This window comes from Glycine max, chromosome 19 (assembly GCF_000004515.6).
Source record: "Glycine max cultivar Williams 82 chromosome 19, Glycine_max_v4.0, whole genome shotgun sequence".
NCBI classification, from domain to species: Eukaryota; Viridiplantae; Streptophyta; class Magnoliopsida; order Fabales; family Fabaceae; genus Glycine; species Glycine max.
Window position 1 is genome coordinate 38,385,439 of NC_038255.2, and position 13,767 is coordinate 38,399,205.

General features: G+C 35.7%; 2 protein-coding genes across 2 annotated transcripts; one reads left to right on the forward strand and one right to left on the reverse strand.

Annotated features, from left to right (window-relative positions):
- The first annotated feature begins 2,821 nt into the window (after positions 1–2,821).
- On the forward strand, positions 2,822–5,972 carry LOC100778299 (uncharacterized). Its single transcript, NM_001253030.2, has 5 exons — positions 2,822–3,146; positions 3,234–3,566; positions 4,757–4,846; positions 5,010–5,126; positions 5,667–5,972. Exons 1-5 carry the CDS (start codon positions 2,970–2,972, stop codon positions 5,709–5,711), a joined length of 762 nt encoding a protein of 253 aa, NP_001239959.1. The 5' UTR covers positions 2,822–2,969; the 3' UTR covers positions 5,712–5,972.
- An 802-nt stretch (positions 5,973–6,774) lies between these two features.
- Positions 6,775–13,313, reverse strand: LOC100778840 (uncharacterized protein DDB_G0284459). The gene is made up of 4 exons (XM_003554025.5): positions 12,971–13,313; positions 12,804–12,845; positions 9,510–12,672; positions 6,775–8,073 (listed from the first exon to the last, which is right to left on the reverse strand). The coding sequence occupies exons 3-4, from the start codon at positions 12,627–12,629 to the stop codon at positions 7,147–7,149; spliced, it is 4,047 nt and encodes a 1,348-aa protein (XP_003554073.1). The 5' UTR covers positions 12,630–12,672; positions 12,804–12,845; positions 12,971–13,313; the 3' UTR covers positions 6,775–7,146.
- Positions 13,314–13,767: the final 454 nt, after the last annotated feature.

Here is a 13,767-nt window from a genome sequence, read left to right on the forward strand (position 1 = left end):
CTAATTGTCCTTTCTTGCTTCCCTATGTTGGTTTGTAGTTGCAACTTGTTATTGTGGTGGATTTTGAGTGTCTGGTGGTTTGGTGCATTTTTCTAGTTGTGGCGTCATAGTGTTGCTTAGCTATAAAGAGGACAATAGTTTGATGGAGCTAAGGGTGTGTTTGGTTTAGAAAATAGAAATAAAGAAAATAGGAACAAAAGAGAAATTTTTTAATTAAAGTAGAGTGTAGGAGGTGTGAAATTCAGATGGGGCTCACAATTTCTTCTATTTTTCTCTCCTCTCCCCTCAATCAAGCACTACCTAAGGGATGGCCTAATGGGTTTGAGGTGGTGTTTTAGGGGCGTGCAAAAAAAAAAGTTGAACCTAACTAAATAGTTAAAAAAAATCAAACCAAACCTTCAAAATTGAACTAAATCTCTTTATGAAACTGACTTAGTTCACTTCTTTGAAGGAAAAAAAAAATTAAAACATGCAAGGGAAAGAAAAAGATAATTGAGCTAAAAAAACAAACTACTTTGAGAAAAAAATAACAAAATCACTTTATGGAAATGGATTAGTTTAAATCAAACTTTTTTGTAGAGTAGTTTGATTCATTTAAGAAAAAAAACTATGCAACCCCTAGTAGTGATTCAGTATGAGGAAGAAGACAATGATATAATTTTGATTTTGTAAAACACAAGAAAAATGGGATTGAGTTGTGTTTTTAAATTTGTTTGGTAAATCATCTTTCTAAAAACAACATGTTTACATATGACAAAGGTTTTGTCTTAAAATATATTTGTGAAGACAAGTTCGTAAATCACAAATGAGATATTTTACTCTTTTCTTTTGTCAATCATTGGAATAATAAAGATAAAAGTAAAAAAGATAACACGATGAAGTTATACTAGTTTGTCTTAAACGAAGAGTACATCTAGTCCTTGACTACTTTCCAAGAATTTCAGTAACAACTTTAACCATTAATATTACAAGTATTGTTTTGACTTAAGTCTTTTTAGTCTCAAATACCCAAGTATTCTTTCTTAGCAAAGCCTCTCCAAGCTTACAGCAATTTCACTACAAAATGCTCATGGGTAAAACTCACATGCTAGTTGTCTTAACAAAGAGAGTATATACTTTTAGATATCTCATACATTTAGAGCAAAGACAAATTAAGAATAAAAGATTAAGTTACAAATTTTCCACTACTTTACTTCTCTAATCTTTGATTTAGTATAACAAGAACAACAATATTCATCGAAAAACATTGAAAGCTTTTCTTGAGATCTTTTAATATGAATGTATAAGCATTGAATGATCTCATTAATGCTTTCATCATCTGTTCACTTAGGATATGATAAAGTATAGTGTTTATCTCCCTTTTTTCTCATACTATTAACACCATATAACGAGGTAATATATGCCTTTTGGAAGTAGTTCATTATTGTTGTTGTCTTGTCTACTATAATTATTTTTGCATGCTTTTAGGTTGATCTCAATATTTGACTTTTGAAACTTCAAGGACAAAGCACTTTGAGGCTTTCTTGATATACTTTTGGTTGTATAAGATAAGTCATTCTTTCAACTCTTGGAGATACATTCTTAGGACAAAATAAGTAAAGCAATTGAAGGGTTCAAAAGACATAGCATTTAGGTATCTGTTTGTAGGACACAACAACAATCTTCCTATTTCCAAACAAATCTTACAAGTTATGTGTTGTCATTAAAATTTCAAAGGCTACAAATGATCCTTTGATCTAATAGGTTTGATGGACGACAATGGTGGATTAAGAAGACAATGTGTTTCTTGTAGGGTTGGGTAATTTACTTTCCTTCCTGGGAACTACAACCTCTTGGCCATCATTAGAGAAGAAAACCTTTTCAATGACAAATGGTGACATGATTTGGGTTTGATGTGTTTGTTGCAAAACTTTGTGTTGTTCATGGGGAAATGAGATGGGGTTTGAGTGTTTGAGTTGTGCTAAATATTGTCTTAGATCTTGAAAACTTGGGGCATGTCTTAGAATTATCCATACAAAACTAGCTTATAAGATAAATATATACATTATTTTGGCCTCACAACTAGGAAACATGGAATTTCCAACACTCCTTCTTATGTCGAGGACTTAACATCTGTGGGTGGTTTGATAATGGCTTGATAACATAAGGCATGATAGGCCCAACAACGGATCACTTGCATAGGCTTTGATACAATCTTAGAATTGTGGGTTTTGATCTAACTCAACCTTACAAAATCGATTTATAAGGTGAAAGTTGCTCTCACTTATATTATACACATTATTTTGGTCTCATTAGTCGATGTGGGATTTCCAACGCGAAGCATTCAAGTTTGTCATTGAATTAAAACATGAACAAACACTTAAACCAAGAGTCACATGGAGTTGATGTTGCTAGTGGAACCCCTCCAATTGGCGTAAATTGAGATTTTGAGGTAAAACTTCCTAACAAAGATGAATTTTTTGGCATGCCTAACTTGTTTTGTAATGACACTTAAGCTTATTAGGACATTGTCATTGGGTTGGTAATGGGTAATTAGGTATCATTGTTAACTCACTCTTCAAACAAAACTAATGAGAAAAGTGTCTTATAACACATGTTTTCATAAAAGAAGACCAACACTTTTTTTTATTTAGGTTAAATATCACTTTTAATTTATTATATTTTAGTATTTTTTATTTTATTACATTAAGTTTTAAAAGTTTTATTTTAATTATTTATATTTTTTTTTAAATTTTCATTTTAATCATTTTTTTTAATTTTATGTTAAAAAACATTAATGTTTCATCAATATTTTAACTAAAATAATACCTGAAATCTCGTCGAAGAGTCAAATTAACTAAGGAGGGGTGGTAAGTTTTTATTGGGCGATGAATCGAGGCGCAAAAGAGTTGGGGTGGGATCCTTCTTCCCTCATGATGGCTTCACCTTCAAGTTCAGTAGAGTAGAGTGAGCGAAAGTGGAAAACAAAAATGGAGGAGACTCAAGTGCTGCACGAACTCCACAAGCTATCACAGATAGAATCAGAGGAAACCCTAAACCAAATGCTATGCACCCTTTGGTCCACTCGTAAAACGGGTCTTCCCCTCTCCGACAAGTCCCATTTCCAATCCCTCCTCCACCTCCCTTCCCCCTCCCATCTCGACCCCGTAAGTCTCTCTCTCTCTCTCTCCCTCTTTTCGATCATCACGTGACCAATTCCAATCTCACGTAACGGATTTCAACGTTAATAATAGGTTTTAGCGTGCCTCCGTTCCCTCGTCAGAAAATGCGCGCACCAGAACCTCGCCCGCGACGACCTTCTCAGACTGTTTCCCCGCGATCTTCCGATTCAGTTGCAAACGAATTTGGTATCAGCGTTGCAGAGAAACAGAGATCGGTGGAAGGAGGACGTGAGTCACGTGATTCCGCAGCTGAAGGGAACGATAAACTTTGCTCCTTCGCTGCTTTGGCCGCGCCAAGAACAAGATTTTGATGCGGTGGCGGTGCCGGCGGTTGTTCCTGATGTTGGCCCTTCGGGGGTGAATTCGTGCTTCCAGTGTGATGCCGTTGGTGCTTCTGATAACTTGGTAGGTACTTGGAAGGAATTGAATTCGGTGCGGTCAATTTTTTGGGCATTCATGTGGTCGTTGCATTTGTAACTGTTGGATGAAGATTGAACAGCTTAGATTTTGAATTTACTGAAAGAGGAATGCTAGCAATACTCTCCAACACTCTCTATCTAACACACTCATAGAGTGAGTGTTAGTAAAAGAGTATCAGAGAGAGAGAGTATCGCCGGCATTCTTTACTGAAACAAGATGTGATTCTGTAGGTTGAAGATTGGACGACTTAGATTTTGAATTTGCTGAAGAGGAATGCTAGCGATACTCTCGGACACTCTCTATCTAACACAATCATAGAGTGAATGTTAGTTAGTAAAAGAGTATCAGAGAGACAGTATCGTTGGCATTCGTCTTTACTGAAAGAAGATGTGATTCTGTTGGATGAAGATTTCTGAATGTACTGAAAGAGGAATGCCAGTGATATTTTCTGACACTCTTTATCTAACACATTCATAGAGTGAGTGTTAGTAAAAGAGGATCACAGACAGTAGCGCTAGCATTCATTTTTACTGAAACAAGATGTGAGTCTGTTGGATGAAGATTGAACGACTTAGATTTTGAATTTACTGAAAGAAGAATGCTAGCGATATTCTCTGACACTCTATCTAACACAATCATAGAGTGAGTGTATGTAAAAGAGTAACAGAGACTGTATCGCTGGCATTCGTCTTTACTGAAATAAAATGTGTCTGTCTGATCTTCTAGTTGTTAAATGCATGGACAAGTTGAGTGCACTGATTTTGGTACCAAATATCATAGGGTAAAGTAAGTAATATCATTATTGATGAGAAAAACAAGTAATAGTGTATCAAACTTATGATATGTATATATATACATGTAATATCAATTTTTTTATTTTCTCATTAATGTCAGAAATAATTTACTTTGGGATCCTCCTTGAAAGTGAGTAACTAAATTAAATAATTTATGAGAAAATCAATGGTTGATATTACGTGCTCATGCATAACAAATCATGCATGTATTTGGATATTAATGGCTGATTTTTTCTTCAATAATTGAGATCATTTACTTTATCTGAACTTACTCTATAAGAGCCAAATCCATTTACTTTATTCTCCAAATCAAGTTCTTCCCCTCCCTTTTCTTTTGGCTATTTATTAGATTTTATTTGTTATTATAAAATAATATCGTAGGAAAACCTTCCTTGCCTCAAATCAATGACGTGGACCATGGAGAATCGTGGCTCATCCCCTGCAGATAGAGTAGCTATAATCAGCCTTAAGGTAAAAGGAAAATTGAATTATGTATGATGTGAGGTTATTATGAATCATATTTTAAAGGGCCAAAATGTACATGCAATGTTTAAATGATTTTTTTGGTTTTGTTGTGGTGTAACACTGATATTACTATGAGGTATTTCCTTGTGATATCTGTTTTTGTTTGTAGCTGCATGATTATAGCAAGTCTCCATCAGGTGAAACAGAGATAAAGTTTCAGCTCACAAGGGACACACTTGAGGCTATGCTGAGATCCATGACATACATCAGGGAACAACTAAATGCTGTAAGGAATTTTTTTATATTTATCATGATTATGATGAATGATGTGTTGGAGAATTGACCTACTCCTCACTGGACATAACTTTGAACCAGGCAGAAATTTTAGGTCCCCGTGGAACTTTTCATATATTTACTTATGGTTTATTTTCAGCATATTATAATATTGTATGCTAGGTGAGAACTTTAGGAAAAAAGTTTAAATATCTTTTTGTTCTTACAAATATACCAGTTTTCGCTTTTAATTCCTATAATTTTTCTTGTGTTTACAATCCTTGTAAGGTCTAAACCTTATGTTTTTCATCCTTCCTGTCAATTTTCATTGCAATGCTTACACGGCTTCATTTGGCATTGCACAAGTGTTTTTGTAACAGTAACAGAGATTGACAGAAGGACTAAAAGCAGAAGAATTGGACATTAAAGGCATCATGAACAAAAACTTTTTTGACTAAAAGTGAAAATCTCTCGGGAAATTTCATGGAGTAGTGCTTTCCAGACAAAAGCCTCTAGTATTGTAATTAATTGTCATTCTCCAATATGTTTGCAGGTTGAGACTTCTTCAGGACCAGCAAACAAGAAACAAAAGCAGTAGCTTATTTTCCAGAAATTAATGCTGTAGTTAGTAATATTAAGACAAATATCTCATCCTTTTAGTCATTGGATGTTATAACTGATTTTTGTCCCTCCGATTCTTTGATGGATGCCATTAAGGCTTAAGCAAACTTAATGGTTTGTTATAAACTATCTCTCTCAATGATTTGTATGTGAGGATTTGTTTAAGATGCCTTCTCTTTTAACTTTATGTTTATTTTGTGACAATGCAATAAATTTAAAATTATCTTCATCTCTTACTAAACCCTTTCTACTTTTTCTCACGTTGAACTTAAAGAGTAAAGCGAAAATTATAAATTCCGGAGCAAAATATTATAAATTCTAAACAGATGCAACCTGGTCCAAATGATGGAAGGCAGTCCGAAGGAGAATTTTGAAACTGAACAAGTTCAATCTCTGCAAAAATGGCTCCTTAAGCGTGTCATGGCCTCCTTCTGTTAAACCTTGCGTTGGTGAAAACAACCCATTTCTTACTTTTGCATCAAACTTTAATTTTGGAAGCATTTGAATGTCTTTCCAAACATGCATTAGAATGTCCCAAAAGAACTTAGGTAATCGAAGCTGATAAATCAAACCAACTAGAAATGCCAAAACATTTTAAAAGCACTACCTTCGAGGTTATAACATTTGGTGTCTAAATTATGATATAACCAAAACCCAGTAAAAATAGGCTTCAAAGAGGCATCAATCCAACCGTGTCAGCTACCTTTTGGGACCCGAGTAAAAAATGGAGTTCATATTTTATAAATGTTAAACGAGTCAAATTAAATGGACAGAATCCTCATCATTCACTAATGAGTATCCAAAAATTAATATGGCTAGTCATTGATTTGGTCAGTAGAGACACAAAGCCGAAATTGAGCACTGCAATTACATTCTACGATGCTCAACTAACTAAACAGATTATAATTATTGATGTAAAGGTTAATGATGCAATGATATTTCCCTTGGAACAAAAAACAAAAAGATTATTGATGTAAAGATGAAGAAAAAAGTAGCAAAAAAAGAAAAGGAAAAGAAAAACAGAACAACTGCTTGATGTATACACAAAAACAAAGTCCGACCACCATTTCTACAATCGAAGTATAATGTACAATAATCCAATTTCTTTTTCTTTTTGGACTACACAATGTGCACCTGTTGGAAATAAACACTCAACCTATATTTGCCAAATTGCTCACACTAAGTGGGATAAAATTGAACAAAAAACTGCACGCTTCAAGAAATAAAACCAAAAACTCATTCTTGAAGAAACCAATCCAACAAAATTTAAGAAACCTGACCTGAATACTATTAGCCAAGACATGATTGGTGCCAAGGCTAAATACCCAAATTCCCATCACTGAAGAAAAAATTAAATAAAACAACATAAATGAGAAACTTATACTCTTCTTGCTCAAAGTGGCCACTTGGTATCAATCAGAATCACTTGAGCTCGAGCTGGAGCTGGAACTGGAACTAGATTTCCTACTGTGGGATTTTTCCTCGTTACCCGAGCTGCTATTAGGTACATCTTCCGATTTATCCACTGTGGTTCTGCTCATTTCCTCAGAACTGGTTGCTACATCAAAGAATTCATTCACCTTGGCTGAGCCAACTTCATTCTCTTCTACTTTGACTGAAGTGTCTTTTGAATCCAAAGAATTTGGCAACTCCCCTTTATTACCTTCAGAGACTTGGTTTAAAGCAATGTTAATATCTTCTAGAGATCTGGCTTCAACAACTTGAAGGTCTGAATTAACTTCCAGATGATCTCTAGATTCTTCACTGACATCCTGATCCTTAATTGTACTTGGAAGGATGACTTCTTCAACATCCACTCCTTCTTGAAGTTGCTTAAAAGCCAAGTTAATATCTTCAAGTGATCTTGCTTCAAGAACTGGGATGTCCTGCTCAACCTCTTCTGTCTTTACATCCTTAGGGAGTGAACTAAGTTGAGCATCTCTAGTTTTCTCATGTTCAACGTCAGTATGAAGTGATACACCAGCATCATTGACACTAAAGTCTCCAACAGTGTCCAATTCTGACAAGAATTCTTCGTCAATTTCCTTCATATCATCAAATTCATTGCTATTTTCTTCAGTAACCTGAGACATGCTCTCTTCTGAAGGAAGTGCAGTTTCTAACACTTCATTTTGGTCTTCATTTTCAACTTCCCTGTGCCTATCAACTTCCAAATCTGCTTCACCAGTGGGTGACACAAATTCAGGAGTCTCAAATTTTTCAGAGGTCACAGAATAAATGCTTGGAGGAAATTTGTCAGCTGCATCATGCAATTCTCCAACTTCATCATTGGAAGTGCCAAAACCATGTGCAGATTCAACCTGGATAGCATTAGAACTCTGCAGAATGTTAAAGAAATTATGATCAGTTTTCTCAGCTAATTTAGAGTCTTAGATCAATAACCACATTTTTTACAGAAAAAATGCAAAGCCAGAAGAGCTGGTACATTAGATAAAAACAGGTGAAAAGGACAGAACAAGTTATTCATGTACATCAATCATGTGTTTGTAGAAATAGTCAAAGAAAACATAATTCAAACAGTTACTACTTGGAAAGAAAAAATTCTATGCACTAGTGCAATGAACTGACCTCAACATATCTTCTTACTAAGCATCTTATGTGTTTGACATCTATTTGCGAAAGTCATCATTCTAGAAAATTCCTACAAAAGGGCTTTTCTTCTGTTTGGTGGAGCAGAGGCTAAAAACTTGTGTCATCACTAGCAAATTAGACAATAACAACCTATCTGATATGCCAACCTATCTTAATAGGAGTAACATTTTCTCAGTAATGGTATACAAGGATTAGCAGTCTCAGTAGGAGATGGGAATTGAGTTTTAATGATAATACAACAGAAAAAATCAGGAAAACTGGAAAAGCCATGAGTAAATATGGGTTTGTGGGTAATGAAAAGACGAGGCATCCTCAGAACCAATAGAATTTAGAGAAAAAAAATATCTTTTTCTCCTTCTGCCTTCTGGGTATCAATGAAAAGGAAAAATTGAATGGTAACTGCATTTTATATGTTTTGGATCTACTTACTTGTTTTTGAAGGATATTTAATTGCTCATTTTCTAAATTTAAATGGAAAAAAGGAGTAAATTCTATTCAATATCTTTATGGGGTAAAAAAGAAGGAAAATATATTTTAAAAATACTTTTTTTTTACTTAGCTTTATTAAGAATGAATAATAATGAAATGATTTTTTTTCTGCAGAAGATATATCCACATCATATTAATTGAAATGTAATAAACATAACATGTTTTCTATGTCTTTTTTTTGTTCATATTACCGATTTGGGTACAAAAGAACTGCTTGTTTATCCTACCATGTCATGACAGGGAATCTAAGCAAAATGTAGATTCTGAATATAATTAAAGCAGGTTAGATCTTTTTCTTTCTTTCCCCCTTTACTAGAGAATCTGCAGGGATGGGGCATATAAAAATGTTTCTTTGGGATGCAAATAAATGGATAAAAAATATTCCAATATGGAACTGTGCAACTGTTATTGGAAGCAAGCAGTTACTGCCAGGGACACAATCCTATAATTTTAATGGCAAGTACCGATAAATAGCAATCCCGATCCCATATAGATTTACACAAGTATTGGGAATATTACCAATAGGATGTGTTAAAAATCAAACAATACCGCTATTTCCTTTTAGGACATCATCATGTGATTTTCCTTAATAAACAAATGGGTCCTTAAAGCAAAAAAAGGGTCAACAGATAAATTATTTAGATTAATGGGCATAAATTGTCATGTGACTTACCTGAATTTCATCATGATCACTAGAAGATTGTGCAACAACTGATTTATCAGAGCTTGACAGATTATTCTCCAAGTTAGAGGGAGACTTCACATCAATTTCATGTTGACTGTCCGAAGTGAAAGCAACCATATTCTTATCCAAATCTTGGTGGATGTTGACTTTACCTTGCTGAATCTGAAATATGGCATCATTATTTGATGAAAACTTCTCTATATGTTCAGTTTCTTCAGAAGGTAAATTAGGATGAACCACTGGTGCTGGCCCTGCTGTAGGTGAAAGCTGAAAATCCCGTGGTGCAGGCATAGATGAACCATTAGAAGAAATATGGTGGGCATCAGAAGCTGCAGAATCAAACATTTCATCTGCATCTTGGACTGGCGTAGACATATTTGCATTATCAAATCTTGATTCTGCATTGGGCAGTGCAGATTCCTCCACAGATTCATTATCTGATAGATGTGACTTTTCAGAAGCCATTTGATAATCTGAATCTGGAGAATCTACATTGTCTTGATGAAGAATTTCAGAATCAGCACGTATGTGGTCAGCTAGATCCTGTCCATGAACTAAGCCTAAATTAGTCACATCCTTTATTGATCCAATATCGAAAGACAAATTTGAATCCACAGAAACAGGGACAACTTGAGGCTCAGCCATTGTAGATCCATTATGATCAACAAAATTTGGGGCAACTGCAGATAACTCATTTGCAGTAATATTATTAACATCTTCAGATTTCTCAGACCTCAGTTCATTTTTGGCTTCCACATGTAGTTCGGAAGAGGTTGCTTGATTTTTATCATGACCAGAAGTATAACCTTCCTGTCTGTGATCATGCACTTCAGACTCTTCATCTGCCACATTAGCAGTCATTTCTACTGAAGCAGGATATGCCCTCTCGGACAACTCCATAGCAGAATCATGAGAAGATACAGAAGGAATCGATTGGAGTGTTTCAGAAGCTTGTGGACTAAGATCATAAACAGGGTCCACATGGTGATTTTCTTCCACCTCACCACTAACTTGCTGGAAGTCTGATTCCTCCACTGAAGCTTGTGTTGAAATTCCAGATTCAGAGAGATGACCATCTCCTTGCTGCAAATTTTCCTCTTTTTCCATGTTTTCATCAGGTATGCTGTCAATTACTTCTGATAGTGAAGAATGGCTTGATCTGCTGCTGCCAACACTTTCCTCATCACTTGGTTCTCTTCTCAAATGTGTTTCCCCCGCATTGAATTGTTCATGAATTTCAACCTCTCGTGTTTTAGGAAAGAATACCATCTCAGAAGGATCTTCCACCCCACCCAGCACTATTTCCACTTCATCATGATGAGCATTGCTCTCCTCAACTTGGATTATCTCCACAGAATCATTTTCTCCAGAGGATTGGCTTCCATGTTCAACAGCATCAGAAGCATGGTCAATGTTAGATATTAATTCAGTTTCTTGAGACAAGTCTTGCTCACTGAACTTCCCGTCATCCTGATCAATTGAACTCACAGATTCAGTATCTGGAACAGAACTCAACTTTGAATCACTTACTTCACTTGATTGCCTCTGGAATGAAGGATAGCTTGTTCCCTCGGAAGCCATCCTTTCAGATATAAAGACAGGTTTCCAATCATACCTCTCTTGCTTGGATAACCCCAATACTGATGATCCCACACTGAAACTTTCATGCCGCCGGAAAAAGGCCTCTTTTTGATGAAACACTGTGAACTCTTGTTGAAAACTGTCCGCCTTAAGATCAGGTTTTTCTTCATTTGAGTCATAGGGAATATCAAAAGGGTTTCTCCTAGGCTGTAGAATAGACGGAGCAGATCCAGGAATGGGTGGTAATCCCATGGCAGCAAAGGAGTCATCAGGAAAATCAAATGGGTTATGCCTGGTCGTAGCAATAGGTGCAACATTACAGGGAATATCAACACAATCTAAGTCTATTAGATTCTTCTCATCCATCAATCTCCTTGCTCTTCTCCTAGCAATAAGATTCTCCAATCTTTTATTCCTTTCCAGCTCTAAATTTCCCAGATCCATGAGATTCTTTTGGTCATCCTCTGTCCACTTAATAGCAGATTTACTTTCATCCTCTTCTTTGCCACCCGCCACTTCTTCTTCCTCTTCATCATCGGGCTCGTCAATACCATCATCGTCCGCATCAACATGGTTTTCAGTATCATCGTCTGATTCAACACTGTCATCATCACTTTTCTCAGATGCAGCATCAGAACCATCACAGGACACATGAGCCGGCTGTGGAGCATCTAGGTCTAGTAGTGGATGGAGTTCATCAAGCATTGGAATGATGTCAGCCATGGAAGCATCTGGTGAAGAGCTCTCAGCCCCATCAGAACCTGACTCCACTGAGTCATCCTCGTCACCGTCGTTTTCCACCTGTTTCCAAGATGAGCTGGCAGAAAAGTCCACATGATCTCCGGGAGTTTTCTCATTTTCAAATTCAAGAATATCATCATCCACCTTTCGAACCATGACATATTGTTTCTCAATAGCTTCATCATCACTTGAAACAGCTTCAGACCTAAGGTTTTCTTCATGAACTTCCCTATTCTTTCCCAACTCAAAACTATGGAATTCCCTTTCCCTCTCCACTTCCTCTTTTTCTTGCTTCTTGTGCTGAAAATCCGGCAACTTTTCATCATCTGGAGGCAAGTCAGAAAGCAAGCCTTGATCTTCTTCGGCCCTATTATCCCTCTCACTAACCAAACTTGTTTCCTCCTCAATGCCCCTCTCTTCCACATCACTCCTATTTTCTGAATAGCCCTTCACAAAATAGCTCTCATCTCTGTCAGCAAAAACAGTGTCACCCTCAGAAAACCCGGCTTGGAAGGATGAAATGTCATGAGTAACTTTCTCTTCTATCTCAACTTCAGGCACATTTGGCTGCCCAAAACTGAGAAGGGTCCCAAGCAGAATAGCAGTGCAGACCAAAACAGGAGATGCAGAGACCAAAACAGAAAACAGAAAAGGAAAAGATCTGTACAACAAAAGCAAGAAGCAAAAAAAACCCACAAGGAATGGATGGTTGCAAGCTGATCTGTAACCACCTCTGATTGAAATGACAACAACTTTCCTTACTTTGATTCCAATTTCTGATCCCATCTCCCTCTCTCTCTCCTTTGATAACTCTCCCCCTAATTAAAACCTGATATGGTTGATCAAGCAAGCATAAACAAACAAAAGGGTAGCCAAATAAGATCCAATGATCCACGGACAACAGTTCCCACAAAAAAGAAAAAAGTTTGCAAATTTATCACAGTTCAAACTTAAACGTACCTTAACATGAATCAAAATAAATCCCACAGATCAATCCAATCCCTGAAAAACCAAGAAATTCAGGAAAAAAAAAAGAGGGCATGATTATAGTATAACCAATTAGAGGACAAAGGGTATGCAAAATAAAACATAAAAAAAAAATCAAATTTTGAAGATAAATGGCTCACCAGATATGATTGTGGAAACAAAAAGAAAACAAAGGGTAATTGGGATTTTCAATGTTTCTTTCTTTTGTTTACTTTATGGGGCAAAAACAATGGCAACGGGAGCTATGAGGAGCTGAACGTGTGTTACGCTATTGGTTATGTGTATTTGATGGTTTGACAAAGAGAGTGAGGGGCGGCACGAAAAGAAGAGAAAGAGGAAGATTGAGGGAGAAGAAGGAGAAAGAAGAAAAAAATAGAAAGCTATCATTACATTATTACAACTATCTTTTTTTTTTAATTTTAATTTTTTTTTTGCCTATGTTGCTTTTTCCAAAGGAACCTTTTATACTGTCATGCTTTCTTGTTAGTTGTTATTTTGAGATGTATATACCAAAAAGAAATGTGGGGTAGTTTATTTTCCATCCCAACTAATTTTTTGGTGGGAGGTATCTTATGGTTATTATTTAACACTCAATTAATTTTTATCTCAGGTCAGTATATTTTGGAGTAAAATGATTTTTTTGTTTGTGATTTCATGTTCAAGTTGGAGTTTAGATCTAGGGTAGCTTATTTTTTATTTGATTTTATTTTTTGATAAATATTCTTATGCTCCATTTAATGCATGACTTAGGTGTTCTTGATCTACCTTGGTGTGAGTTTGAGGTAAGAGGAATTCTGGAGTTCATATTTTAGTTTACCCATATGAGAGTGAAAATGCAATTTGATGATGGCTAATACTGCAGGTATATTACAAGAAATGAATAATGAAAAAAAAAACTCCAATAATTGATTATGAAAACGCATCTATCAATTTTGTT

Coding starts and splice junctions, on each gene's coding strand:
- LOC100778840 (XM_003554025.5), bottom strand. CDS start 12,629: ATGGGATCAGAAATTGGAATCAAAGTAAGGAAAGTTGTTGTCATTTCA. Junction 8,074..9,509: donor GTGATCATGATGAAATTCAG/GTAAGTCACATG, acceptor AACATTCTGCAG/AGTTCTAATGCTATCCAGGT.
- LOC100778299 (NM_001253030.2), top strand. CDS start 2,970: ATGGAGGAGACTCAAGTGCTGCACGAACTCCACAAGCTATCACAGATA. Junction 3,567..4,756: donor TTGGTGCTTCTGATAACTTG/GTAGGTACTTGG, acceptor ATAATATCGTAG/GAAAACCTTCCTTGCCTCAA. Junction 4,847..5,009: donor TAGCTATAATCAGCCTTAAG/GTAAAAGGAAAA, acceptor TTTTGTTTGTAG/CTGCATGATTATAGCAAGTC.